The following is a 14,846-nucleotide window of genomic DNA, read 5'->3' on the forward strand; positions in this document are numbered from 1 at the left end:
AAAAGGACCTCTGGAGGGGGTACTTGCTGGATGCAGAAGTTTGATAGGTGTGGATGGTGCACACCTTAAGGGTAACTATGGGGGCATTCTTTTGTCTGCAATAGCCCTTGATGGCAATAATGAAATATTCCCCTTTGCTTGGGCTATTGTACCCGGTGAGGATGGTGAAAGTTGGGCATTCTTTGTGTGGCATTTGAAGAATGCATTGAAGGATAGTGGTAGAGGTGACAACTGGTGCATTATATCTGATAGGCAAAAGGTACATATATTTTGTAATTATTTTCTTTGCTTTTCTTAATTATTGTATTATATTATAACTGATGCAGAAGTTTGATGTTTTTTCTGTTCTTCACAAGGGCATTGACATGGCATTGACTGAGCATTGGCCAAAAGTTGGGAGAAGGTATTGCTGTAAACACTTAAGTAAAAACTGGAAGAGGGTCTTTCCAGGTCCTCTACTGTTCAGTTTATTTTGGAAGGCTTGTGGAGCCACATCTAAGTTCACCTTTAAGAAGGCAATGGAAGCTTTGGACAAAGTAAATCCTAACACAAGAGTATGGCTTTCAAAGTTAGGAGATCAAAGTAGGTGGACAAAGTGGCAATTCAACCCTGATATTAAAAGTGATGTTAATAAGACAAACTTTGTGGAAAGCTTTAATGCTACACTTGGCATAGATAGATGCAGGCCTGTGTTGACACTTCTAGAAGGTATGATATGTGTTTTTTTTTGTTATTTCAAGTTAATAGGCCTGTGTTGACTTGTTTTTTTTATCTTATTTGCAGGTATAAGAAGAGTAACAATGGTCAGGCTAGCATCCAGAAGGCAGATTTGTGAGGGCTGGGAAAACACTGACATATGCCCCAATATTGTCAAGAGGGTACACACCCTATGCCAAGATTCAAGGACTTGCAAAGCTTATTTCTTTGGTCAAGGAGAGTTTGAAGTACATGATGGGAGGTCAGTTCTGCCAGTGAGCCTGATTAACAGAACTTGTGCTTGTAATTTGTGGCAAATAAGTGGAATACCATGTAAACATGGTATGAGGGCCATTTTACATGCCAAAGAGGATCCTCACAAGTATGTAAGCAGTTGGTATAGTGTGGAGGTGTATAAGAGAGCCTACTCATCCAATATAAAGTCAATACCTGACCCTGAACAATGGCCAGAGCCTGAGAATGTGCTACCTGAGATTGCACCCCCAGTGATGAAAAGAGGGGCAGGAAGACCATGCAGAAATAGGAGAAGGGAGGAGGATGAGCAGCAAAAAGGGAAGAGGTCCAAGACCATTAGGTGTGGCAACTGTAAAGAGTTTGGGCATAACTCTTTAACTTGTAAGGGGGGTGCAACAGCAAAACAAAAGAAGCAACAAGAGAATAGAGCAACCACATCTTCACAACCAGTGCATCAGGTCCAACCAAGAAGAAGTGCAAGACTGACCATGTCACAACCTATTTAGTTTATAAATTTGTCTAATGAGTAACCATGTTTTGTTTTCATAGAAGGTTGTTAGGAATGTAAGCCTCTTTTTGCACATTATGTGATTTGTAGAAATTAAACTTCATTTAGATATAATGGATGAATTATTTTGGAGAAATTAAACTTCATTTCTTGATTTGCAAAAGTACAACTGGAAATACAGCCTAGTAAGTAACTATTTCAACATTACAAGAATAACCATAACTATGTACATAAACCATGTCATTTTAACAACCATCTCCATGAATTTAACAAATGAACCTAATTTCTCTTTGACATCAGCTATCCCATCTGCCATCTCCCTAACTGCCATCTCCCTAACTCCATAACCCACAGCAGCAACTTCGTTCTTCATATCTGCATCTGCAACCCAGCCAAATTTTCCACACGCTTTGCACTTATAGTATAGCTTGTTAGGATTAGCAGTAGATCCAGAAATTTTAATCTCAAAATATGCATTAGATTGGCAAACACAGCGTCTCAATTTAACCCACACAAAAGGACCCTCATTAGTAGCATCCAAGCTTGAGAAAGAAGAAGCATTTGAAGACGAAGCCATTGAAGAGAAACAGAATTAAAGGAAGAAAAAAAATGGTGCTTTAGGTTCTTTGAGGACCTGTTTATATGGGGAAGGGGCTAATACATTTGGGAGGGAAACTAACAAATTTTTTTGGAGGGAAACAAGTTACTAAGCTAACCTAACGCATTATACAACGAAAAAAAATGAAAACTTAACGTTAACATAACGTTTTAGGCTTAGTAATGTCACGAGTTAAAAAGGCAAACTAGTACAGGGTCACGGTATGTAAAGAAGTTTATTTTTGGCTACCAAATAGAATTTAAAATAATACAAGGTCACCATATAGAATTTCCCAATATTCCCTAGTTTTAATCATGAAAACATGAGTTTTTAGGGTTTTAAATTACTAGAAAACTATAGTAGCATATTATGTACTATGAGATTAACTTAGAATATGATTTTAAATCTGTTATACATGTTTTAAGGAGGTTTATTAATTTTTAAAGTTGCTGTAATTTCAGAAAAGGTTTATTTATAGAGTTTTTAAGAGTTTTTAATTACTAGTATGGTAGTCCTATGCTAGGAATTAAAAATGGTTCAAGTTTTGATATTAAACTCGACTTTTAGACGTTTTTAAAGGGGGTTTTAAGTACTTTAAGGCTGTTGTAATTTTTATTTAAAGTTGTTGATTTTGATTACATTGATTTCTAGGCGGAGAATATTTCGTAGGGAACTTTTAGAGATTTAAAAGTGGCCTACAAGTTAGTTTTCACGAGGTACGTACATAATTACGTGCTATGTGACTTAGTATCATGTTCTAAGGAGGATTTAAATTTTAGTATCATGTATAGGAACCTACGTTGTTCATATATGTGATTTCAGGAAATTATTTTACATGTTTTATGCTTGTGTGCAACATGTGACTTGGAAGTTATTATGAATATCGAATTATATGTTTGTATGGTATAATTGATGCAAGCATGTCAAAAAAGTTTATTTATTAATTCGCAGAGAATTAGTATATGTTATAGAAGTTGAATCATGTTTTGCATGTATTCTTTGAGAAGTATTATTTTATTATCTTATGAGGTGTGGACCTTATTTGGTAAGTTTACAAGTTATGCCTATATAAAGGTAAGATTATTGTTGGCTAGGTTCAACAAGTAAAGTGAGTTCAGAATAAAAAGGAATTAAAGTAGTCTTGGATTGTAAGTTGTGATCACTTGTTAAATCCAAAGATAAAAGAAGTTATGTTGTGACTGTCTGATTATTATTTATGTGTTATTGGTATGTGTGTGTCAACACAAGTAATAATATGTAAATAACGTAAAGTGTAATGAGAATAGTTATAGACTTTAGACTGTTGCACGTGTAGAGTTGGACATTAAGGGTTGGGGTTATGGTGAGCGTGCCATAACTTTTCTAGGAATGGATTGATCACCATCCCTCTTTCAGTTCAAAGGTTCCTCGATATCGCAGGTCATTCTGGAATACAGAGTCATGACCGTATTTCGTCTTCGTAGGTGAAACATTAGTAGGCAAGACAACTCGTTCCAATAACTATTTCATTTAAAGGAAGAAATGATGTTTAGAGTCTAGTACAGTAAAAGTTGTCTGCAGAATATTATATGTTTATATTATTATTTATCCCTGCATGCTAATTATTTAGTATCATGTTTAGGAATGTTTATGTTTGATATGTAGTATTCAACTTTGCTGATTACGTGCTTTATTTGTGTGTGTGATCATGACTTTGCTTATTGATCCTGTGATGATCCTTTATGGTGAGCAGATTCAGTATATCATTGACATTACAGGTTCGCAGATGTGCATCATTGGGAATCTGGAGTGGAGAGTTGTGTAACTAGCTTAGTTTAATTCTTGTTTTACTTAGAACATATTTTATTTGAGTTGTGAGTTATTAAGTTGGTTTGTTAAGACCTAAACATTTGTTATTCATTTTGAGTTTTATTAAAGTTAAAGTTTAGTTAATGTTTTTCCGCTGCAAAATTCTGAATAAGCCGATACGTTATCACACGGGCAATAATACTTGGGTAATTCTCAACTTGTATGTTATAAAAGTATTTTCGAAAAATAGAGAATTATCGGGGTGTTACAGCGAGTGAAGGTGAAATAAATATAATAATTACATAATAAATTTCTATTGTTTTTATTTTTTGTGGTCAAAATCTTAGTTGTTTTTATAAGTCATTCAATAATATTTGACATTCCACTTGGACATACATGTTGATATAAATATATAAAAAAGTACCAGAGATAAACGAGTGAAGTAAATATATATTAATAGAAAAAAAAATATGAAAAACAAAAAAAATTGGAATATCACTAACAATAAGATTTATATGATCAATCAAATGTTATAAAATATTCAAATGTGATCAACATTTATTAAAATATCTACACGGCAAAAGGGTTATTGCAACAATTTACTTTGAAAACAAATTCAATATCATATCTCAACAATGGTATTTAAGTCACTCACACATTTCATGACCTCCTCGTAGGGATGACAATACAGTCCGAATCCGACCTTAGTCCGCTTCGATCCGAAGGAAAAAATCCGAGTTGACTCCGACAAAAAAGTAATCCCACTCCGACTCCGTTTAAAAAGTCCGACTCCGAGTCGGAGGAGGGTCGAAGTCGGATCTCATAAAATAATCCGACATTCAAATCCGACTCCGACTTTGAGTCAATCAATCTTTTTTTCTTATTTATTTTAATGTATAATTTATGTATAACCTGACTTCGACTTTCAACCAACTGTATTATATAGGATTTTTCCATTGAAGAAATGATTGTTTTAAATAATGATAATATTTGAATTATTTGTACTATATAAGATTTCCATATGATTATAAGAATAAATTATAATGATTAGATTATTGTATTATAGAAGACTAATTTATTATAAAAAATGGATAGAAAAATAAGTCTGATCAGATTCGGAGACGGATGTCCGGATTTTAAGTCGGATGTTCTGATTTTAAGTCGGATCGGAGTCAGAGTCGAGTGTTCGGATTTTAAGTCGGGTCGGACTCGGATTATCGGAGTCGGATGTCGGAGTCGGACTCAGATTTAAAATCCGACTTCTTGTAGGGTCGGAGTCGGATTATGCATAATCCGGTCCAAGTCCGACCCGTTGCCATTCCTACCTCCTCGGTTAAAAGAAAAAAAAAATCTATACATGTAAGCGTCCAGATTAATTGTCTCATATTAATTTAAACACTTATATTTTTAACTAATATTAATTAACGATAAAACATAGCTTGGATATTACCTAATGTGAATGTGTGATTAGTAGAATAGTAGTCCCACAAGGCCACAACGCCCTTTAAAGTTTAAGCCTTGGAGCAATTTAAAAACGCATGCCAAATACGACTTTTTGGCCTTCCGATATCCGTATCGACGTATTCACGTATCCCCCAAGACCCCCAAGACCCCCAAGACCCGGACCCCCAAGGCCCCAACCCAACTTATAGATTCCCATAATCCCATGTGGAGTTGTGACGCGTTTAGCTTGTTTAGCTTGAGAAGTTGCGAGGAAAGAAGCCGAGAAGTAGAAGCTCCACTAAGAACTGTTGATTTTCACAGTTGACACTCTACTATAAAAGCATGTTGATAAGTGAACCTACTTATCTCAATAAGAGCAGCTCCTTATATATTAACAAAGATACTCCTATAAAGTGAATTTTGTTGAATTTCCTTCAAACAACAAAAACAGACAACACAAATTACTCATATTGTCTCTCTTCTCTGAGCTGAATCGTACTTGTAATTCGTCCATTTTAAGGTAAACATAACTTTCCCTCTTTTCGATTTTTGATTCTTGATATTCATTTGGGATTTCTGCTTCATCATTATTCCTATTAATTTACGTTTGATTAACGTCATTTGATTACTTCTGACTTCTGATCATCCTTGTATATAGTTGTATATTTTGTTCATCTTTTTTTTCTAATTTTTGAGCAAGTGTCACTTTTATTATCTGATTTTCGATTTTTAACTTTGTGTTAATCAATAATCATCATTTGCTTTAAATTGTAATTTTATTTTAGTTTCGTGTTTAGCGTCTAATTATTCTATGCTGATAAAAAGAGGGGATTACTTTTGTTGAATTTGAGATTGAAATTAGGTTTTTTTTATTAAATTGGAATTAGGGTTTGTGTTTATGAAATTTGGGGAAAGTTGGAATTTTGATGTGCTGAATTTTATCCAGGGGAAGTAATAGCTATGGAGCCAGTAGCCATATTTGTGGGAATTTTTGGTCTTTTAACCTTTTTGAGTGGAGTAGCCAGCCTTGATGAGAGAAAAAGAATTCTCAAGGGTGAAGCTGAATCCCTAACTGCTAGGAGGCTTGACCTTCATAGAGAAATCACTTCCTGTCCGGTTCGACGAAGCAAGAAGCGAAAGCGAAATGATGACCTCGGCCACTGGATGGCTGAGGGTCAGAAGCTTCTGGAGGAAGCTAGAGGCTTGTTAAGCCAAGTTGGAAGATGGAGGTGTTTCTTTGGGAGTCCTAAGATGAGATGGGATGGTTGCCAATTGGTTTATGCTATGAAAGTCCATCAGTTGAAGGGTGATGCTCTCCTTAAACAGGCTTTATATGATGCCCGTGGCTTGTGTGCTGGCTATCATATACCCGTCAAACGATTAGTTGGCCGAAGTGCTTCTATAACTTTGAACCATCTTAAGCTCCGGCTGAAAGATGATTCGGTTGGAAGGATTGCTATTCATGGTCCAAGAGGCATTGGTAAGACCCATTTGATGAAGCACTTGCACAACTGCGCGCTAGACATGTTTGATTGTGTTTTATGGGTCCTTTCCCCTTGTGTGTTCACCATTAAGAGTTTTCAAGATGCTGTTGCTGCAGTTGTTAACTGTGATCTTTCTGGAGTTGATGATGTGAGTAGAAGGGCTACGAAATTGTCACATACATTTGCAAGTCTTGGCAGGTTTGCACTTTTCTTAGATGGTGTACCACAAGCTGGTTTCTCTCTGGACCGTGTAGGAATTCCACTCCCTGCAGAAGGCAGCGGGTGCAAATTGGTATTAAGTACTAGCTCTACTTTGCTGTGCAGAATGTTGGATGGTTTTGAAGCAATTAAAGTTGAACGCCTTCCAAGTGAAGAAGCATACCAGCTGTTCAGGCTTGAAGCAAGGATTGGTGAGGGCTCTGAACCCTCTCTTGGAGACATGCCTATGTTACTTGCAGATTCATGTTCTGGTGTTCCACATGAGATTGTACAGCTGGCTACTTCCATGTGTGGCAAAGATGACCCTCATGAATGGAGATATGCACTATATCAATCAGGATGTCTTGGGACAAAGAACAAACTTCAAATAATTCCTGAAGTTAGGCGTGAAAGTAAAAGACTGAAGATTGCTACGGCTCTCTGCCATTCTTCCTTGTCATCCTAGGGAGGAATGAGACATCTCCTTCAGCTCATATGCCAGGTTAACAAAATATTGAAATTTGAATGTGAAGGCAACTGATAATTTTATTTGATGAGAGGGGCAAGAGCATGATCTTAACTGAATCACTTGCGTTTCTGTGGGTTGTCAGCTGTTCCTCATTTCAGGAACCATGTTTTGATAGTGCTGGGAACTGGATGCTCAAGGAGCTCAGCATCAAGAGAATAACGTGATTGTTCTGTTAAGTCCCGTTTTTTTATAATCAGTGATGTTGTCATGGTAAGCTATAATCACGGTAAGAGAACAGCGACTGTCAACAAGCTCCGGCAGGGAAGGCATCAGGGAAGTATGAGGCTTTTTTTTTATGACTTTTCATTACGGTTGAGATTTTTGTGTGCATAGATGTCATAATTGAGTTTTTTTCATTCTGCCTATGGAATGTAAATTATTTCCTCTGTCAGCAAGAAATTGAGCATTTTTGTATTCTCTTCTGCTTGCTTCATTACTTGTGAATGCAAATTTTACTCTGTTCTATGTATGAATGAGCAAGTCATATGGTAGATCTTGGAAGAGGGGGGGGGGGATTTAGAAGTCAACTTCTTCGAAATCCAACCCAACAATCTCGGTACTTATGTTCACCTAACTTGAACTTTTTAGACCTCATTGGGCATACGGAGCCTTGAAACTACTTTTTTTAAGGTGAAAAGAACAAACCATTAAAGTGTAACTAATAGGGGAATTTGGAGAGAAAAAGAGTAAAAGGAAGGGAATAGACCCATTTTCCTCGTTTTGGATATCACTTGGAAGAACGGAAGGCAATTGGTAAGAGATTATATTTATTCCCCTTTAAGTAAACCAAATACCTTTCTTCCCTCCACTACCTTCTCTCCATGATTGGTATCTAAACGAAGTGTTTGCGGCAAACCAGCAGAGTGGCTTGGGGTTGGTGATGTTAACCGTAGGAAGGGGTCCCTACTATTACCTACATGCATGCCTTAACTTAGGAAGTGACAAAGTGGTCTTGTGATTTGCTTCTTGAATCTCGAGTGTCATTCTTATATGGTATATAGACCCCAGAGTTCACCTGCAACTTCCAGTAAAAGTTTGAAGCTACTGAGAATAGGTTCCATCATGTTTCCACCTTTTATTACTTTTCTATTCTGTTTTCTTCCTTTCTTTCCTTACATATCTGGTGCTGAACAGATGTGAATCTGGATCATCTAAAATGCACCCTGTGGTGTATCTCGCTGGGAAGGTTAACCATCCAAAGTAGTTACTGCTGATGCAAACAAGGATATTTTCTTGATTTGCTGGTTTCAGTATTCCGGCTTCCTTGGAATTAATTTAAATGTGTTTCTGCACTGAATGATTGATTATGCTTGAACTCAGTGGAGGATGTTAGTGATAGGAAAGGATTATGAAGAATATATTTGAGAGTTCTTTCTAGTGGTTAGCTTTGGCAGTCTGTCAAGTCACTGAACTACTTAGCAATCTATCTTTATTTTATGTAATTTCCATTTTATAAATATCAAAATCATCATCTTCTTCTTAATTTTACTGCCCAAATTCATCAGTTCATTACACATACATTGAAGTTATGAAAATGTTCTCGCTAACCTGTCTTTTTAAAAATTAGTGCAAGGGGATTTTGGCACTGAAAGAACGACTGTTTGCCAGACACATTGTTTTAGAAAAATCATGTCAGATATGCTTTATTTGTTTGTACTGTAATCTCTGTTATCCGGAGCAACAATGAGTTTAGTGGGTATTTGTTGGAGGCTCCGGTGTCTTCCTTTGCGGACCGCTTCATGTGGATGGCACAAGGTGGGCAAGGATGAGTTGTGCTTCTTTGCAACGCTAAGCTGGGCAGCGTTGACATGTTGTAATCAAGCTATTTTTGAGAATGTTGTGCCATCCCCTGTGTTGACTGGCTGACTGCTACAAGTTTCTGCAAGCTAGTGAATGATTTTAGAGAGTATAGGACCCCTGTTTCAGGAGTTTCACTTTGTAACAATGTCGTGGTTTCAGCGGCAGGTTGGCGTAAACCTCCTTTGGGTTGGGTGAAAGTGAACACTGACGCTCATGTTTCTACTATAACTGGTGGTCGTTTCGGCATGGTGATTCGCGATGCTGATGGGATTATATTGGCAGCTGATGCCAAGCATGTTAATGCAAAATGGCTTGCAAGTATGATGGGGGCAGCTGCGGCGCGACATGGTGTTCTGTTTGCTAGACAATTGTGGTACAAAAATGATGTGGCTGGAATGTGATGCTCTAAACCTAGTAACTGCTGTCCAGAAGAATAAAAGGGGTGCTGCACCCGTTTTCCTTCACTACAAAGACATAGCCGGCATTAGTCTTTCTTTTGATGCTTTCCGTTGTGAACATGTAAGAAGAAGTGGCAAAACAGTTGCTCATCTTGTGGCCAGGTGGGTAGTTAGTAATGAGTCTGAAGTTGTATGGTTGAACAATTTTCCCCGAAGTTTTGTCACTTTGGTTGAATCTTGACTTTTCTTATAATGAATTGGTTCCTTTTTTCCCTAAAAAAAAAAATAGTCATTCCCTATTCTTCTGTTTTTTTGACATAACAGTCCCTAGGGTTAATTACCATTATATGCATTAGGGGTAATAATTTATAATGAAAATCTCCCTTATTTACGGCAGTGTTATTTCTCTAGTAGTAGTAGAAGTATATTGCTCCATTGAAAGTTCAGTTGTAGGATAATATTGGGAAACTCAACCACCACTTATTATAATGAATACAAGAAAGATGACATTTTGGACATCCCAACATTGTAAAAGTAATTGGGAGTATTAATTGCTACCTATATGGTAGATTACTCGTATAATTAGACAAATAAAATACAATTGTTCGTATAAGATGTCTTAAATTCGTTTTCTAAATATCTTTCTAAGGGGGTGTTTGGTATCATGTTTTTTCACAAAAGAAACGGAATCAAATAACAAAATCCATTTCTACTTGTTTGGTTAGTGTGTAAAGTAACAATTACCGTTACTTGAGGGAAACACATCCCCCCAAGTTGTTTCCACTCAAAAACCTAAGGAAACAAATAACGTTTCACTCCTCAAACAAGAGGAAAAGGAGTGGGTTATATTTGTTTCTATTCCATTAGGATACCAAACAACTAATAAGGGTAACACTTATTATTACCCTTTCCCCTCCTTATCAAAATCCTTTCCATTCCGTTTACAGTATTCATACCAAACACCCCCTAAGAGTAGAATTGTGTGAGTTAATCAAATAGGGGAAGATAGTGTGGAAAGGGAATAAACCTTCACCAAAGTAAAGGTAGGAAAATTAAAATCTATTTCATATGGTTAATTACCTACTGAGTACAAAAAAAAAAACTCCTAGATAATTGTTGTATTTTCAAAAAGCTCAGATCTAGTGAAATTATTCCATATCTAGAATTTTCACTCCATTACAGTAGGCTTAATGCTCCTACTTCATCTCCTGCTAATCTAATTGCAATAAGCAACTCATGTACTACACAAATATCACAAGAGACAATCCTTACCACAAAAACTGAGTTTCGCAATAATCAAGTGACTTTTACATTTCAAATTCTTTCTTCACCTATTATATTACTACTTCCTCCGTTTTCTTTTACATGTTACACTTTGACATTTTATACTATTCACAAATTTCACTTTGACCATCCTTTGTGATTTATATGTGAATAAAGATATAGTCATGTGGAATGTTGTTAGATTCGTCTTAATATATATTCTTTTAATATTTATTTTTTTATAATTCTTACAAATACAAAATAAGAGATACACTCCATCCGTTTCCTAAAGATCTTCCCTCTTTCCATTTAAGTGCCTTTTCAAAAGATATTCCCTCTTTTACTTTATTCCTTATTTGGAATTTTTCCCCTTTTTACCCTCTCATGTCTCTATCATATGGTCCACATTACATTATTAATTCAATTTTACTCCTTTCCTCTCTCCTACTTTAAACCCTTTTTATTTGTTATTTATCTTAACCCATTTCTCTCTCCTACTTTACCCACCCCACACCGCACACAAATAGATGCTCCTTGGTATCTGTAGGAACAGTAACAAGGAAGATCTTTTAAGTTGAATAACACCCTTCCAAGAAAAATTGAAGAGAAGTTGAAGAGATCTCTTGCCAAACAAAGCCACCTTAGTCGGCAACTAGTTTGTTGATGAATTCTTTGAAGGAAAACTTGCATTAATTAAAAGCAAAAGTACAACCTAATGCTAATACATCCAAATCGAAAACAATCAAACAAACAAATCTAAATGAGCTTTATAAGCTCGCACATTCCAACTAAAACCAAAATAAGTAAAACTGATACAAAAGCGCTTAGGAAGGGGGGTGTCTCTCGACAGTGCGGGTAATGGTGGATTCGAACCTCGGAATGCTGATGGAAGTGGTAGAAGAAGCGGATGACGTGCACGATCCGGACAACGAACAATCAACGACGAGTGTCGCGTCTCGCCGCATGAGCAATCCCAACAACCTGCTATCGCTTGGGATTCTGAGCTCATGATACTTTGAAGAGTCACGTTTTGTTGTGACTCATTACTCTCGCTTGAGAATATTTCTGGTTTCTCCATGAGGTAGGAGAAACGCAGATGAGTGGGCGTGCTGAAAACCCCCAGATACAACTGGGGTGCCGCCTTCATATTTGAATTTGTCAAGGCAAGGACCATGAGGATCAATGCCAAGCTAGAGAGAGAGCCAAATAAGTGAAGCTCTCGAACACACCTCCGGTTTGCAAAACCAGATTACAGATGTCCCAAACCATGAAAACCTATCATCGCCTCGTCCATGCTCATGAACTTTTAGAGTTACCTTTTCCTCAAATCATATTCCCCAAAACGACATAAACTAATATAACAACCTTGAACCACCAAATTGGACCCAACAGATAAATACTTGTCGATGGCCACAACCAACCATGGAAAACTTCTTTAACAATGCGAAAATAACGCACTCTTTTTATTCGAATATCTAATACACATTTTAAGAAATTACCTAACTTGGTGATTTAGAAACTCCAACAACCAGGAGAGAAGGGAAGGGGAAGCCCGACACTAACAGGGGGAAAGGAGAAGGGCGGAGCCTGACACTACATGGGGGAAGAGATAGGGGAGCCCGACACTAACTGGGGGAAGGTGGAGGGAAAGTCCAAAACTAACTACGGGACTATGTTTACAAGACATGAGGACGAGGGCGGGGATGGGGATGGAAACCATCAACACAAGCAAACCGGCAGCGACGGGGAGCAGGTAAGAATGAACAACACAAACCCTAGTAACAGAAAGTAATAGGAAGGGAAAAACGCGGGTGAACAACTAAAGAAACTCTATTAGAGTACACTTGCAGAGAAATTCACAAACCACACCAAAAGACAATACTAGCAAAGGAGAACTCCTTATAGTCGCTGGAGAACCACCTAAACTCGAGCCAAGGCCACGAACCTTTGACACATAACCTCCACTGTTTGCGGGTCTGGAGCGTCATCCACCACCGCACCCTTGACCCGCACCCTTGACCCATTCCTTTAACTAAAGAAGAACCAGGATCTAGAGAGTTGCTCTTCGCGGCGTGCGGTGCCAAACTCCCAACTCAACGGCGACTTTCGTCCTCCGTTAACTAGCGATGAGCGAAGGGCAGCGCGACAACTAAACAACAAATAAACAACAAATAAACTAGGAAACGGAAATAAGGAACGAAAAAAAGGGGAGAGGGGGAGGGGGTTCGACAGCCACCAAGGCGAAGCTAGCAGCTGTCAATCTCCCCTAGGGTTTCTAAGGCTTTCGGTGTTTCGCACAAGAGTTTTTATTTTGCTGAGAGAGAGTTAATTTTTGACATAACAGCAGCAACAAGTCTACAATTTGTATTACAATACATCGGTTGTGTTGCAACCAGGGGTGTTCATAAATATCTGACCTGATCGATCCAATTCGGTTTTTCGGATATCAAAATCCGATTTTATAGTTTTCAAATGTTTCGGATTGGGTATCCAAAAAAATCGGATCAAATGCGGATAGAAAATTTTCAATTTCGGATACCTGAAACATGGAAATTTTTTTGATTTATTCAGATATCCAATCATAAATATCTGTTTTCAAGGCAGGGTATTTGAAATATCCAATGATACGACACGTTCCGAAACTTGTTTTATGAACTTTTCCTTTGAAAAGTTCAATTATTCAGTTTTCGGATATCCGACTCGTTCTGATTCGAAATTTTTCGGATTCAAATTGGATTTTTCCCGGCCCGAATTTCCCGGTTATCCGAAATGGACACCCTTAGCTGCAACACCATATACATATATGGTAGAGTAAGGTACTTTCTATTTTTACTTTTTTGTTTTCGATTTTATAATTTTGGTTATTACTTTATTTTGGCAATATTTTTACAATTACTTTTGGTAATTACTGCTAATATTTGTACTTGTAAATATAACTAAATAATTCTTTTTATATAGATTGCAGAATTTATTTGATGATACCTAATTATAATCCAAATAATCGTTTGAGAGTTGGATTATTTTTTTGCCAAAATATCGACAAGTACTATCTCTTGAGTCTTATAACTACCTTTTTATTAGTTATATTGCATTCTTCAATTTCATCATATATCTAGTTTATGAGTTTGCTTTGTGCTCAACATGATTCAAAAATACTGCAAATTAGTAGGTGCACACATCCATATGGTGAGAAAGGTGCACCCGATGAATATCAAACAATATTTTAAGAATATAAAGATCTCAATGAACATATACTAACAGAGAGGTACATATGTTTATTTGGCTTGTTAGCCATGTACATGTGCTCATTTGACTTGTTATGTATATGTGCGCACCTTCCTCACCATACGGACGTGTGCACCATCTACGAAATGCAGAAATACTTTGATGTTCTCTTCATAGGTTTAGTGAAGTTTTTTTTTTTGAAAATTAATATTTTAGATTCCCTTCTCAAGAATATGCACAAGGCCTCAAACATCATGAGAAAGTATACTCCCAGACCATACTTGGTATGGGACAACTTTTCCCATAACATTTACTTGATATGATTAGATGTAGCCAGATATGATATAATAGCTAACTGATATGATAAGATGTTAAGATATGATATAAGATTTCAACTAACAATCCCCAAATAAAAATATATGAAATTTTTTTATAATTTTTTAATATTACTTTTGTCATAAAAATTACATAAATGCCATGGTATTGGACCATATCGGGTGTGGGAATATTAAAAAAGTCCCCGGCATATTTCTCAAAAAATTATAATTTAATATTACAAATCCTCAATTAACTAAACCAATTACAATGACCATATTTTGTTTCTTCTTTGAGATACTTCCACGGATTTCAAGTTCCATAAAATAGAAGGAAAAGTTATGAC

General features: G+C 36.8%; 1 protein-coding gene across 2 annotated transcripts; it reads left to right on the forward strand.

Moving 5' to 3' along the window:
* Positions 1–5,571: 5,571 nt before the first annotated feature.
* On the forward strand, positions 5,572–7,916 carry LOC104899625 (probable disease resistance protein At1g52660). Of its 2 annotated transcripts, XM_010686848.4 has the most exons (3): positions 5,572–5,808; positions 6,235–7,472; positions 7,582–7,916. In XM_010686848.4, exon 2 carries the CDS (start codon positions 6,249–6,251, stop codon positions 7,434–7,436), a length of 1,188 nt encoding a protein of 395 aa, XP_010685150.1. In that variant the 5' UTR covers positions 5,572–5,808; positions 6,235–6,248; the 3' UTR covers positions 7,437–7,472; positions 7,582–7,916. The 2 variants fall into 2 exon arrangements, with proteins under 2 accessions (XP_010685150.1, XP_010685149.1); XM_010686847.4 differs by having other exon boundaries at positions 6,235–7,916.
* The last annotated feature ends 6,930 nt before the right edge of the window (positions 7,917–14,846 follow it).

The sequence above is a fragment of the Beta vulgaris genome, chromosome 7 (assembly GCF_026745355.1).
Source record: "Beta vulgaris subsp. vulgaris cultivar EL10 chromosome 7, EL10.2, whole genome shotgun sequence".
NCBI lineage: Eukaryota > Viridiplantae > Streptophyta > Magnoliopsida > Caryophyllales > Amaranthaceae > Beta > Beta vulgaris.